This window comes from Mus musculus, chromosome 7, assembly GCF_000001635.26.
Source record: "Mus musculus strain C57BL/6J chromosome 7, GRCm38.p6 C57BL/6J".
Taxonomy (NCBI): Eukaryota; Metazoa; Chordata; class Mammalia; order Rodentia; family Muridae; genus Mus; species Mus musculus.
Window position 1 is genome coordinate 128,439,772 of NC_000073.6, and position 15,409 is coordinate 128,455,180.

A 15,409-nucleotide genomic window follows, 5' to 3' on the forward strand; every position below is an offset into this window, starting at 1 on the left:
GCCACTTACATAGACTAGTCTTTATTGAAAGACTTACTTCAACTGTGGTTTACAGCTTTGGCTTTAGTTGGCCTCTCACTGGCGGCAAACATAAAGATCAGACGGACTGGCACCGAGGAAATGCTAGTAGAAAAGGATTCAAGCACAGACGATGGCAGGCAGAAACACACCAAGATAAATCTCAAGAAACTATGAAGAGACATTTCCTTGCATGCCAAAGAGTCTCTCTGCTGTTCTTGACGAACACAGGAAAGAAAAGGCAACAGTTCTTAGGCTTAAAGTGGACGGAGGGCACAAACTCAAATCTGCATTGTAAGACAGTCTGGACCTGTGTTAGCTTGATCATCTCATTTCCTAAAATGGTGCATTTCATTTGCACATGTCCTTTCTATCTTAAAACTATTTGCTGTGAAATGACTGTGACTGACTTACCAAAAAAAAATTTTTTTTTCTCATCCAAATTAAGACAAAAGATGTCAGTCACATGCTTACTATGGCAATGTAACTAGTCTGGATAGTTTTATTAACTCATAGGATATAAAAGAGAAAAGACTACAGCTAGAGTTAGCCATTAGTTATCTCAGTAAGCCACTTAATTTACTGGCAGAGGAAAAAAAGGGAAACTGAAATTTTAATTTAGTAAGCTTTTATCAATTTATCAACTTAAAAAGCCTTTAGGTTGTTCGAGTTTCACAAAATTTAATGAAAATCTTAACTCAAGGGCAAAATATAGCTTGTTTTCTTCTTATAAAATATAAAATAACTTTTCCAAAAATATCCCCCAAAGGTATGACAAAAAGACAAAAACAAAAACAAAAACAAAACAAAACACCCAAATCAAAAAACTCCAGGGGTCTATTTAGTCACTGACGAGTGTTAACACAGGGTAGTTGTGTTTAAAAACCAAAAAAAAAAAAAAAAAAACCCAACTAAAGTACATAAAGATTTTGGCTCAAAAAAGAACTTCAGACCCTGTACATTTTTATGCTGAATACATTTGGCTGTGTTCCTAAGTGAAGGAGGGAATAAACTCCAGAATCTTTGTGGTCACCAATATAAAAAAAACCACATTATCTTAATCTTTAGACTTCAACGGCTTCATGTGTCTTACCCATCTTACCTCAAGAAGGTTAGGTTAGGGTTTTTTGCTCTTGTGCATACACAGGCCAACAGGTTTAACACACTATCAAAACATTTGCACCTCCTAGTTGTCACAATTGAAACACATAGGATTTTATCTATTTCACATTCCCATTGTATAGAACTATGAGGCAGACTGTATCCACATAGACTGAAAGATGTCAGGGGAGCATGCCTGGAACTCCCGCATCTTCCTAAAGATTCAGTTAAAACTGCACACATACAACTCAGGCCTATTCACATCTGTCACCCACACACTCCCAAAGAAAAAACAAATTAGAAATAAAAAGTCACAACTTGTGTACGACTCAAATTGGTTATCAGATTATAACTGATACATCAGGTTGTCTAAGTAAGATGTTTTAGCAATCTTGTTAAGAAAATTCTTGGGCAAAATAGACTAATTTTTAAAAACATCCCAAGATTTCTTAAAAAAACAAAAAAAAACAAAAAAAAAACTTGTGCTATACAACTTATAGCAACCCTGAAATCACTTCACTGGGTTTTAATCAAGGTATTTATGTACCAAATAAAACAAAACAAAAGGAAATGAAAGAAAGGAAGAAAGGGGAAAAAAGCCCAAATCTAACTTCTACTTACAATTTAGAATATACTAATGCATCAAAGATTTGTATGAAATTAAATTAAGGCTTCTTCTGTGTAGTCATTTGTGTCCTTCTCCTTTTACATGGCCAACCGTGAAGACGTGGAGACATCAGTGTTAACACTGCTACTGAGCACTGCACTGGCAGCGAGCATGTTACTTGTCACCTCGAATAATTACATTGCTGCTACTTCTATGTTGAAGCATGCTTTTGAAACACTGTAGTTATTCAATATTTACAATGTTTATCATTTAAACTCCATGTAAAAGCACAAGTATGACCGTCTGACTTTAATATAAACACCATACTTGGAATTTTCCCCCAAATGAAATGTAATATACATTTTTGATAACCAACACTTTTAAAGTTTTAAAAATATGTCTTAATATGGACCACCAACAATCGTTCAAGAACCTTCTACGATGCTGGTCCTTATTCAGGCTGCACGCTTTCAGTCTGGCTTCATTTTCTTTAACATAAGAGAATAACATATTTCTTCCACAGCGACTCCCACATCATGGACTTCTTCTGAAATCACACTTTCTCCTGCTGCCTTCTATGTGGTCCGCCTCAGGGACGGGAGGGGAGTATCAGGATTCAGGACGAACTGATGTGATTCTCAGTTTTTCACGATACTCCCTTTTTTGCTCTTTTAAAAACACAGTGAGTTAAAATACTGAACAGCAAGATAAAAATGGAATAGTGTCTAAGGATCGAAGTGTATTACCCATTTCTCCTATTATATCAAAATTTATAGTCAGAATTGTCTTTATTGACTTTATTTTAGTTTTTTGTACACAAAGAAAAATCATGTTCATATCCATCATGAACAAAAACTTAAAAAGGCAGAACTAGAAGACATGTGTCCTTCACCAAGCAAAGCTGTGCTAAAGGTTCCAAACATTTCAATTTTTAAAATAAATATTTTCATTTTCCGATGTTTACTTTTCATGTCTTCAGAGTGTGACAGGAGACTGCAGCCTGTGGTGAATTACAATCGTGTTTCGAGTCCCAGCTCACTGTGTCGGGAAGCTTGCCATTCCATACCCAGCTTGGTTTGGAGGAGGTATTACAGGGGGAGGGGCTTGTCCTTGAGGAGGCTGAGCACCAAATCCACCCATCCAAGCAGCAGAAGGGGATTGACTTGTAAGAAAGGGGGAAAAAATCTTCAGCAAACACGAGAAAAAGATAATCTATACAGCTTTATAAACTCAGGCAGAGTCTAATCCCAGAACATAAAGATAAACCACAAATCTACAACAAACAGAACACACACACTACCATTATGTTTTAAAGCTGCCTCTCCTTTGCTTTTACTACACTGCTGTGCTTGGGGGTCAGCCCCAGGTATCTTTACACGATACGATGCCCTACAACCAGCGCATTTTGTTAAGATCATCACAACTTACCTCCAGTCTGCAGACTACCTGAAAGCTGATATTTAAAATAATAATAATAATAATGAGGGCTGGGCATGATGGCACATACTTTTAATCCCAGCACGTGGAAGGCAGAAGCAGGTGGATCTTTTTGAGTTTGAGGCTAAACCAGTTGATATAATTACAGGCCAACCAGGGTTTATACTGAGACCATCTCAAAAAGTAAACAGCCAGGACAGCCAGGGCTACACAGAGAGACCCTGTCTCAAAAATAAAAATATAATAATAGTAACAACAACAACAACAACAGAGCTGTAATCCTTGTAACTGGAAGGTTGGGACAGGACTGCTGCTATGAGTCTAAGTCTGAGGTCAGCCTGGGCTACAGTGAAAACATTGTCTTACAAAAATAAAAATAAACAACTTAGCAGGCAGTACTCTTGTTACAGCATTGACTTTTGCAGTATTCTCAATTAAACAGTGAAAATAAAGGTGTAGCTCAGCCTAGGAGAGAAAGTGAAGCAACATATCCACTCCACCATCACCACAGAAAGCAAACTGCTCTGTCATGTAACTTGCAAAGATGTCTTAGAAAGGTAAAATACAAAAACATCATGTTTCTGAGCATATTCTAGACAAAGATGTTTATATACACAAAATTAAATGAAAATGCAACTGTAGATGAGTCAAATTCTACCAAGAGGTCACATTGCATTCCCCATCTCTATAATTAAAAGCATTACAAACCATATTTCCTGAGATTTGTTACTGTAACATCTACAGCCCAAATGCCTTAATGTACAATCATTCCAATAGACTCTCCCCTAGGAGAACACAGAAGCTCATCTGTTAAGCGCATCTTTTGCCAGAAGCGCATCTGTTTCTACAATGGAAAAACCAAAACAACTCACTCTACTCCAAATCCTTGTTGGTTCCACGGCTGCCCATATACTCCATAGGGTGGTACTTGCCACCCATTTGCCATATACTGTCCATACTGTTGTGGGTTTCCATACACTTGGCTCCACTGGCCCCACTGACTGTAGTCAACCTAGGAAAAAGCAAATGACTGTTTTAGGGAACAAGAACAAACACCGTATTTGAAGAAAGAGTGGGAGACAAGGAAGAGAAAAACTAAGTAAGCACCCTTCTGTGAATAGGACTCTGTTATCTATCACTGTCTAAGTTTATTGGGGTGGTGACACCTGTAAAAAGAAAGTATTAAGATTCAGTTAATACCATAAAACAATTTTGAAATAGCATTTTACACAATCAACTGAAAGCAGCTATATGCTTTATTTTACTGTTTATTTTATAATTCCCAAAGCTCCTATGTAGGTATGTAAGATGGAAACCTTAAAAGATGCTAAGAAAAATTGAATTACCTGTTGGAAGTTTTTAGTCATATCAGGAGATTCTTTACCCCAATAGCATTTCACCACATGTCCTTCGATTGTAGTGCCGTTCACAGAGACAATGGCGTGGGCCGCACTCTCGTGAGTGGAAAATCTAGGAGGAAACAGTCAAGTTTTGCCTTCATCTTTGAAGAACTTGGGCAAAGAACACAGGAACTCATTAATTGACACCTTTCAGTTGGCATTTTTCTCAAATTATGTATTCCATAGGTAAACGAACATCTAGTAAGGATCCAATAACGTAAGTGAAAAGGAATGAAGAGGACTCACAAGTACTAATTATCTCATAGCTTGAACGATACCTGACAAACGAATAGCCCTTCTCTGGAAAAACTCGTATTTCCATAATTTGTCCAAATGGTGAAAATGTTTGTCTCATAAGTTGATCTATACAAAGAAAAATATACAAATAAACTGTTTTAAGTTCATGCTAACCATGAAATTGATACCAATAGTGCCGAATATCAACAGAGAAGGTGACTAGGAAACCAAGCACTGCACCTGTCAGCCCCGAAGCAATTCCTCCACAGTACACAGTACAGTTTTTTGGACTTGACTGGTTTACTACATCTTCAAATCTCAACTGCTTAGTGTTAGCTATAAGAAGAAAAAAAATGAAATCTGGATTGTTATACAGTATTATAAAACTACTTTTTGAGCCAAGGTTATAGCTAATTGGTAGAATATTTGCCTAGCATGTGCAAGGTCCTAGTTAAAACCCCAGCACCACACACAAATCCACTTCTGTTCTTATGTATAATTTTTAAAAATCTTTGTTTTAATAGGATCTTAAAATCTCTATGTAGCCTGGACCTATGTGGACTAGGCTGACCGCTGCCTCCAAGTACTGGGACTAAAGGCATGCTCCACCACTCCTGGCTATATACTGTTAAGATATATGCCAGTGGGAGGGAAACACTTTTTTTTCTCAATGCTATGACTTAACACATTGGGGGTGAGGTCTCAAGTATCCCAGGCTAAGCTTGAACTCATTATGATACTGAGGAGGACTCTGAACTTCTATTTCTGCCTCCATTCCCAGGTACTAGAACTATAGGCATGAGCAAGCACACCTGGTTTGTATGATGCTAGAAATCAAACCCAGGAGCCTCATACATCTTAGGGAAGCACAAGAACGGCTACCAACTCAGCTATTGCCTTAGCCTTAAATAGAAATCTCATCTGTAAATAAACCAGTTGGTTCTCAACTTATATCTAAAGCTTCTACAATGAAATTCAAGGTTGGGTCTTATACTAATTTAAATACTAAGAAATAAAGACAGAATGCTACACGGTGTGATCACATCTATACTTGCAATACATATACAGATCTAACGTACTTTCTTGTGTACTTTTAGGGGCAGGTGGTTTACGTGTGGCCCAATTGGTTCTGATTTGTCGACCTCCCAACCACTGACCCCCCATATGCACAATTGCATTCTCTGCATCCTGTGGAGAAAAAGAAAAAAATTTTATACAGCGATCAGAAACAAAGGAAAAAACTTCCTAAGACCTAGCAAGACAAAGGAAAGCTGGCACTGTTGTGTCCAACACATGACGTTTCCTGGCTAAAACCAAACATAATTCTCATAATTCATTTGCTTCCACTAGTCTTGGGCTTCACTTCTGCTCACTATGCCTTCACCAATGCACAGACACGGTTTAGTAATCTTCCTTCACTGTGTTATCATCCTAGCCTTTCTCTACTTACTTTCAAGTTAACAAAAGAACAAATTATTTTCTATTACTAATATGCTGAAGAAATTATATAAAAGTTCTATTTCTAAGTCAACATTCTAGCACATTAAGTTTTAATAATTAATTTTAATGAAGCAACTAAATCCAAAACTGGAGATTTTAATTGAGTTAAATGAAAGGACGTACCAGTTTGTTATAAAAAGATACAAAACCATAGCCTTTGGACTTTCCAGTTGCCATGTCTTTAACTACCCGGGCATCCCTGTGAAAAGAAGCACAGCTAAATGAGGGAAGTAAAAGTCACCCTCCAAATAAAAACTAAAAGGAACCACACACACTGTATTGTGAGCATCTTAAAAGTAAACTCCAGTTAGCCCTAATTAACTACAGCCATCCCTGACCTCTCCCTAATGCTTCTTTACCTGTTAGAAAAAAGCACTAGGACAAAACCATGTAATAGTCATGCAACCTAGTCACAGAGCCTGTGCTTTCTAGCGAGACACTGAGCTAATCTGCCATTAACAGGAGCAACAGTTTCCTTCTCTAGTATTCTATTTGCTAGTGTCCTCTAAGATTTACTGATTCTATAAATTACTGTAACAATGCTAACTACTTTACCATGCAATATCTAAATAGTTAAATGTCTTCTGCCTAGTGATACAAAATATATGAAATATTAAAAAATTGAAAAAGAGGAAAAAATAGGAATTAAAAAGGCATACATGGCCTGTTAACAGATTTCTTTATTTTTCTTGGTCAATTCTCTATCATCATTTTGGAGTTTGGGCAGCTGTAAATTTTGAAAAATTGACATTTTCAGAAATTTAAGAAAGGAGAATAAAAAACTAACAACAACGCTAAGCACACCAGTACGAAAACAACAAATTTACACAGAAATTTTAGTGAGTAAGTTAAAATGATTGGAAATATAGAACTCCACTGAATATAGAATGTTAAAATGTAAATACTAAAATATGTATATATAAATAATGTATAATAAGAATAAATAGAAATGAGAAAAAAAATCTACAACTGAGTTCCAGTGTGCACAGTTCCTTGCAGTTAGCCTTCAAGATCCTGTCCATTCTTATGAGCAATTCTGCAAAATAACCAGAATGCTATTACTTTTAATTGTGACTTGGACTGTAGAAAAACTGCAGGTCTCAGGTATAAATAAAGATCAAAAACAGCAACCTGTATCATTTTACACTAATTTTACAACAGTATTACTTACCACATTTAGATTAAAAAGCAAAGCAAATATCAAAATAGAAAATTAAGAATTAAATCTTTCTTACAATAAGTTAAATCTATAGAACAACAAGTTATAAGTTAATAGAAAAGTTGTTGTTCTTAAAACATTTCTGTAGTTATACATTTAATTTAAATCGACAAATATATAACCAATTCATTTTAATCAAAATTATGACATTTTATAGAACTTGCAACCATCTTTAATTTTCCAATATATTTAATCAAATAACAAAATTTGAGCATATTTAAAAAAAAAAAAATCAACCCATATTTGTCCCCTCACTAGCAAAATCAAATGTCACTAACAAAAGTCAATTTAATCTCATATCTATTATCTAGACATGAAAACATTTTAATATTGCAATTGTATTATATATTCTCAAAGTTAAATCTTAAAATGCATTTATCATTATATATGAACATTTGCAATTTAACCATAAAATACAAGGATTTGCCTAGATCCCCCACCACTTAAAAACTCCTTCAATAAAAATTTAATACACAATTAAGATAACATTTAGTTTTCATTAACCCAATATTCTTAACCATCAATATTTGAAAACATTTGACAAAGAGCTAGAAGTTTTACCATCTAAATATTTGCTTTAAATGTAACAAACAGAATCACTTAAAATTTTTAAACATATTATACACAAGATTATCTGAAAACAAGACCCCAAACATTGAAATGACATCAACATTTGCAACAACATCTACTCAAAAAACAAAACAAACCAAAAGAAAAGTAAAAACCAAAGAAAAACACACTAACTAGAGAAAGAAAACCATGACTCTACTCCATGTTCCTCACCAGTCCTGCCTGCCACTACTGAGTCTAACACTGCTTACGATACTTACGATATTTTACCAAAGGGGGCAAATGCTGATTTGATATCTTCTGTTGTAATTTCTGGACTCAAATCCCCAACAAACACATGGAAGTGATCTGAAATCAAAGCATTTGGTAATCAAATACTTAAGAAGTCAGGCAACACTAAAGGAGGGAAAACCTTAGGTAAGCTGGTAAGGCTGCCAGGGTTTTGTCGACTTCCACAGTAAAATGCAGCAGAAGTACTTACTGGAAGTATCTTTTTTCTGGCTACTTGGTGTTGTTGCCCAGTTTACTTTGACCTCCTAAAAACAAAGATTATATTTAATACAATTATTAGGCATGTCATTATGAACTGTTAACACTTACCACTTAATAAATCACCTATCAAGTTGAATTATTTGTGCAAAGGCACTAGGCTGAATAGAGACCACTCAGTAGCCTATTTTTAATCTTGCTAAGAAAGAATACAGTCTGATTTAACATGCAAACATAGACAGTCACTGGATGTCATCATCCATTGTCTTACCTTTCCCAAAATTTTTCTCCCATTCATAGCAGCTAATGCAGCAGCTGCATCTCTGTGTTCATAAAATTCCACAAAGCAATATGGGTCATTGCTTGTATGCTGCAAAACAGAAAATCCAACAGAAGAGTTGACCCTTCTGCTATCGGGTTGCTGAGAAGAAAATCCAGGAAAAAACATTACTGACAGCTAGGAATGCACAAGGTGAGATTCCATAAGTCTATGAAAGCCTAACACTTAAGACTTAAGCTGAGCCTCAGAATACTGTTGTATTCCAGCAGAGCCATACAAACAGTAAAGAATCATGACTGTGAGTGTTAAATTAGAATATAGAAGACTGGGGAAGTAAGTCCAATAAGGTAGAGCCTCTTATTAGTTTTAAACCTCTCCCTCAGATTTAGTGAGGACTGCTCATTATCACTGCTCTTTTCTTACAACGTCATTATTATAATTATTATTGTTTTTTGGGTTGTTTTGTTTTGTTTTGTTTTCAAAACAGAGAAACCCTGCTTTCTGTCCTTGAACTCATTACGTAAACCAGACTGGCCTCAAACTCAAGAGCTCTGCCTGCCTCCACCTCCCGAGTGCTGGTGTTAAGGGCACACTCCACAATCATCCAGCGCCAAAATTATTTTAAAAGGGTGATTTCTACTTATGGATTACAATCCTTCATATACTATATTTCAGGCTTGTAAGAAAAAATACAAAAATACAAAAATGTAGCCAGGCATGGTGGCACAAACCTTTAATCCTAACACTTGGGAGGCAGAGGCAGGCAGATCTGTTGACCAGGCCAGCATAGTCTATATCCAGCATGGTCTATACAGAGTTTCAGGACAGCCAAGGCTAGAGAGAAGTTGTCTCAAAAAAACAAACAAACTATATAGAAATGAGTTCATGTTAACCACTGATCAAAACTAGGGTGGTAAGCACTACAATTTACAGCATTTGTATTGTTAACCAGACTAGATATAATGTAGTCCTTTTTCTAAAAGAGGAAATAAAGAAGAAAAATATAAAAATATAAAAATTATTGAAACTAATTAATAAAATGAATCCTCCATCTTTCAAACAGGCATGATAGTAAGGCATGATTACACACACATGTAATCTTAGCATGAGGGAAGCAGAAGCAGGAGACTCAGAAGTTGAAGACCAACATGACCTCCATAGGTCACACACAGTAAAAGACATACCTTTTAAAAAAAGCATAATATACTGTAGAATATAATGACATTTTGAATATGTCTTTCAGTCTCAAGCAAACACACTAGTGATCTAGAATATAACTGCTGCATAAAATGTACATATTCTAGCACATGTTGGGCACAGCTGGGTGGGAGAGCAAGTGTCTAGCATGGGTCAGGGCATGGACTTGCTACCAAGGATCTTAAAGCCAAGGAACTAAATAAATACTAAGTAAACCCAGGACAAAGCTACACATTCGTATCACAAAGCACCAAGTTAAAAAACCAAAAAACAAAGTTCATGAGTTGGAAAATACATAACTAATAAGGATGCTAAGAAATTAGTGCTACCTAAAAAAAATTAAAAAAAAAAAAAACTGAAACCTATATGGATCAGCAGCTCAATGCTCAATTTTTTTATGTCAGGTTAAAAACATTCAGCAGTATTTAATGTAAAATGTCCTAAGACTAATATTCTCATATTCTCTCTCTCTCTCTCTCTCTCTCTCTCTCTCTCTCTCTCTCTCTCTCTCTCTCTCTCTCGTACAAAATCCCATTGTCATAGCCAGAAGACGAAAGAAAGCAGCAGAGAAAAGAAACACTCAGGTGTCCCCTGCGTGTGGAAGAATGAATATTTACCAGATACACTCACTGACGATGGGCAGACAGACCACAAAAAATAAAACAATTTGGGCCAATCTTGGAGCACATATTTAATTCCTGCAGGCAGAGGCAAGCGGATCTCAGAGTTCAAGTTTGAAGCCAGCCTAATCTACACAGCAGATCTAGGCCAACTAGGGTTATATAGTAAGATCCTGTCTCATTTTAATACAATGATATATAAAACCATCACACAGATTTTAGGAAACCAGTATATTCATTCAGAGTAATACCAATTTCATCTAAGCAGGAACAGGCCAGTTCCTATATGTTCATATTGATACTTTCATATTCTGTGTGCGCATGTCTTGTGGCTCTCCTTATCTGTGGGTAATGTGTTCTAAGACCCTAACAGATGCCTGAAATCTATGATAGCATCAAGTCCTCTTTATACTATTTTTCTTATAATGCCTATTCCATCTTTTGTTTGTTTTGAGACAAATACCACATAACTCTGACTGGCCAGAAATCCCAGTCCATCTTCTTAACAACACACTGCAGCCTGAACACCCTAAGTGGGGTTTAGGGGCAACAGAAAGACTTGGATTATTATTTTTTTCATTTTTTTACACTTTCACCAAAGATTCACTCCTACTGTTCATATTCAAACTCAACATGTAATTTTCTTTACTTATTAACTGGAGAATTTTTACCTTTTCATCTAAAGGAAGCACTTTATGACTGATCTTTGGGATCTGATTGTCAGCATTACTTCACACTGGAGCCATCATTAAGTACAAGTTATTGGAGCATGAGCACTACACAGACACTTTATAGTCATCTGACGACAGTTACTAAGTGACTAATGGTGGGTAGCATGCACAATCTGAGTATGTTGGACACAACTCTTTGTGTCATTCTGGACACTAAGAGATTCCATCACACAACTCAGATTTGTAATTCAAAACTTTTGAATTGGGATGGGCATGGTGGCACCTGCCTTTTATCCCAGCATTCAGGAGACAGAAACAGGTGGATCTATGCTAGTTTGAGGTCAGTCTGGTTCACACAGCAAGCTCCAGAACAGCCAGGGACCCTGTCTCAAAAACAAAAACCAAACTTATAAAGTGTTTTCTTGTGAAATTTTCCATTCCCATTTATATTTGAAGCTGACCTTGGGTAAGGGAAGACATTGCATTTAAACATTCACACCACACTGATTGAGCCGTGTTTAAACTCAACTGTCAGAGGTTCAAATTTTTAATGTTTGTATTAAAAGTAGAGATTATATGTATATACACATTGCATACCATTATATAGTGAAAACTAGAGTCTATGAATAATAGCTAAGAAAAAAAAAAAAAAACAAAGCCAGTGGATGTGGTTGCCCAGGACTACAACCCCACCACTCAGGAATATCACCACTTGTTCAAGGACAACATGGTGAGTTTCACTGCTACATAGCAAGACATGTCTCAACAATACAGACCAAATAAAAAGAAGTCATAAAACAAAACAAGACTGTTTATTTTGTTTTTCAAGACAGGGTTTCTCTGTGTAGTCCTGGCTGTCCTGGAACTCACTTTGTAGACCAGGCTGGCCTAGAACTCATAGAGATCCATCTGCCTCTGCCTCTCAAGTGCTGGGATTAAAGGTGTGCACCACCACTGCCCAGCTACTCAGTATTCTTTATATAACAAAATCAAATGTGTAAAAGGAAACTAGATGTTAGATAGTCCTTTCTGGAGTCTATGTCCTTTAGAAACTTCCTACTTAAACCACTGCCAAGCAACACTCTACCAATCAGTTGAGTCCTTACCTTAATGACTCTGGTCACCATTACTGATTGGATAACATAAATGTCAAAACAGATATATGACAGATTTTAAAACTACAGGTTCAAATCTAGGTATTAGAATACATGATTGAGTTAGCTATAAAGAGTTCTTCTCATTCCTCAAATGTCTGTATACACACACAGATTAAAAAAAAAATATTTATCAGATGAATCAAGACTATTCTTGTGACTCTTTCCTTTCTCCATCCTTTGCATTCCTGAAGGCATTCAGAGCCATTGCCATCAAGCTGACCAGACACTGAAACTGCACGCTAACTCACCAGTGACCTCTCTGCCACCTGATCTCTCTTCTTCCACACAATTCACAATAACTGACCATCATCTTCCCTCTTGTAAATCGTCTCTTCTGTTGGTGACCCACTTCCTCACTGGAGGCTGTTTCAGAAGGCCTGTCACTCCAGCTTAACTCTGTCTGTGACTCTTGAATGCTGAGTTGTTCCAAGTTCTAGGTCTCAGACCTCAGGCCCTCCACTTTCCTCTATCACCTTTTTCTACATAATCTTACCTAGTTCCATGGATTAAAAAAGTTACTATAGCCTTCAGCACTGTTCTCTCTGCAATTTCAAACTCACTTATCCAACTGCCTACATAAAACCTCCATTTGTATAGGCAAAGTGTAACTTAAATTTAACACTGCCAAAACAAAATTCTTGATTGCCACCACTCCCCCATCCATCCTGTGCCTTTCTCAGTCATTCCCATTTTAGCAAGAGGCATGTTTACTCCCACATGATTGCACTGACAAGAATCTTAAGTCTCCCCTGATTCCTATAACATTCTAGTCCTATTGTTCCTACCTCCAAAATAAAACCTCTCGATGTACACACTGTCTTTCTTCACTACTGCTCTAACACCCAGCAAGCCATCATTTCTTATTCAGACAAGCAGAATAAACCCACCTGGTGTTCTCCTGCTCTTGTATCCTACACCCCTCTACAAATTATTTTCCACACAGACCGTTTTAAATTTACAAATTAGATTCTGTCTTCTCCCTGCCTAAACCTCTCCTGGCATTACAATCTCAACTCTGCCCTGGCCCATAGTGCCCTATGAGATTCTGAATCCTGCCTGTCTTACTAGACTCTTTCCCAGCAAATGCTCACTAGAGTCCAGTCATCCTCTTTTCAAGTTGAGGGCTTTGCTGTTTTGCTTTCCTTCTGTCCTAGTCTTTAACTCAGACGATAGCATCTTGATATTCTTGCCTAGACTAAGACAGGTGAGGTGTCCTCTGCCTCATCCTCCACTCAGTCATCACAGAACACTTATTCACTCCATGGCTCTTCTCTCTATTCATCTGGAACTTCCTTTGCTTTTCCACTGTGTTGACAGTGCCTTCAATAGTACTCATGAAAAGTATTTTTAATAATGAAAGAATGCAGTCTCAAAGTTAGAAATGAAAAGAAGGAAAAATATACACAACAGAATGTGTCATCAATTAAGAGATTAAAAAGCCAATGTTCTTCACAGATTTTTTTATAGTTCCCCATTTTAGACTGAAACACCAGTTCCTTAGAAAGCAGTATGGTTCCATGCCCTTCCAGACACTTGTCTTATTACCTGCTGGCATTTCTATGACTAGTTCCACTTCAAACTCCATCTATACATCTACTGAAAACAACTAACAAGAAAGAGACCTCTGGTTTCTCTTTTTCACAGGCACTCCTCTTATACCACAGGCTCCATCGACACTCTTCTCTTCACAGATCTTCTTCCTCAGACGTCACTGCACAAGTGTCTGTAATCCTTTGGGTTCCAGTCTGACTCCCAGTAGAAACTTCCCATGACCCACAACCATAGCAGATATTCACCGTAAGTTCCCACCACACTTTAAGCTAAATGATCCCTAGCTTTCTATTCTATATCCTATGTATTGACTTTAGTCCCCTACCAGCCCTAAAATCTTATCAGGAGAGGAACTCTTATTCACCAATAGATTCTTAGCACTTACCACAGTATCTGGTATACAGCAGTCAAAAAAAAAAAGATAAACAGGCAGAAAGGAAGAAAAGAGTAACTGATACAGGAGTCACTGTGTACAACTAGAGTCTTAATGAGAAAAGTAAATTTTTTTCTTTGAAAGTAAGACAAAATGTTAAGATTTTATTTTGGTACTGGGGGTTGAACCCAGGCCTTGCATATCATGAGTACATGCTGCTCTACCACTGAGCTACATCTCTAGAGCAAGTAAAATGATTATGTGATTTAAATTCCTATCTGCACAAAGTTCTTCAGGCTTTAGTGTTTTCTAAAGATACATAAGATGCTTGCTGCTCCACTGTACACATAATAACCGAATGCTGACTTCAAAACATACCAAACCTGAACTTGAAATGTAGACTGAATTATCAGTATTTGCACTGGAGTATGTAAAATACCATCATCTGTCATCTTTCCCAGACAGACTGTTCACAAGCAGAATCACCTGAAGGTAACTCCATCAGGGCTGTGTAACATCAGTGCAGTCTTGGCCTTCTCACACCAGACTTTACTCCATACCTAGATTACTAGCCAAATCAACGGATTACATCAACACCACAAACAGGAATCTCTCCAACAGAATAATCTGAAGCTTAAGTTAAAATGAACTTTAGAATTTTAGAATCAACTCACGTATCATCTAAAAATGCTCAGTATCAGGGTAACAGGTGGCACATCTAGCCAGGAAGACCTTACCTCTGTTATCATTTTACAGCTTTTACAGGGTCCGATCTGACTGAATAACTGAAGAATAAGGACTTCTGTCACATCTCTGGAGAGGTTACCTACGTATCTGAGAGAGAAAACAAAAAACAAAACATTATCAGCACTGTTTCTTTAGCTGCACCTGTAACCTGCTATTTTGTCATCTTTTATTTCAAGTCTCTGTCTTTGATAAATTTATCCAGTCATGCCTAGCCCTGTAATAGCTATATTCTCTA

The 15,409-nt window shown here is 36.8% G+C and overlaps 1 protein-coding gene across 17 annotated transcripts in view; it reads right to left on the reverse strand.

Annotated features, from left to right (window-relative positions):
• Positions 1-15,409, reverse strand: part of Tial1 (Tia1 cytotoxic granule-associated RNA binding protein-like 1) — a 21,955-nt gene continuing 6,546 nt past the window's right edge. For 2 of the 17 annotated variants that reach the window (XM_030242350.1, XM_030242349.1), the window contains 12 exons: positions 15,165-15,261; positions 8,850-8,948; positions 8,571-8,625; positions 8,350-8,437; positions 6,960-7,027; positions 6,424-6,499; positions 5,880-5,988; positions 5,041-5,136; positions 4,842-4,926; positions 4,510-4,633; positions 4,036-4,175; positions 2,211-2,888 (listed from right to left, as the gene is read on the reverse strand). In XM_030242350.1, the coding sequence (XP_030098210.1) occupies positions 2,762-2,888; positions 4,036-4,175; positions 4,510-4,633; positions 4,842-4,926; positions 5,041-5,136; positions 5,880-5,988; positions 6,424-6,499; positions 6,960-6,961 (759 nt within the window). In that variant the 5' untranslated portion in view covers positions 6,962-7,027; positions 8,350-8,437; positions 8,571-8,625; positions 8,850-8,948; positions 15,165-15,261 and the 3' untranslated portion in view covers positions 2,211-2,761. Of the gene's footprint in view, positions 2,889-4,035; positions 4,330-4,509; positions 4,634-4,841; positions 4,927-5,040; positions 5,137-5,879; positions 5,989-6,423; positions 6,500-6,959; positions 8,438-8,570; positions 8,626-8,849; positions 9,000-15,164; positions 15,262-15,409 lie in introns of all 17 variants that reach the window. The other 15 variants (XM_017322108.2, XM_030242347.1, NM_001347640.1 and 12 more) reach the window with 11 other exon arrangements.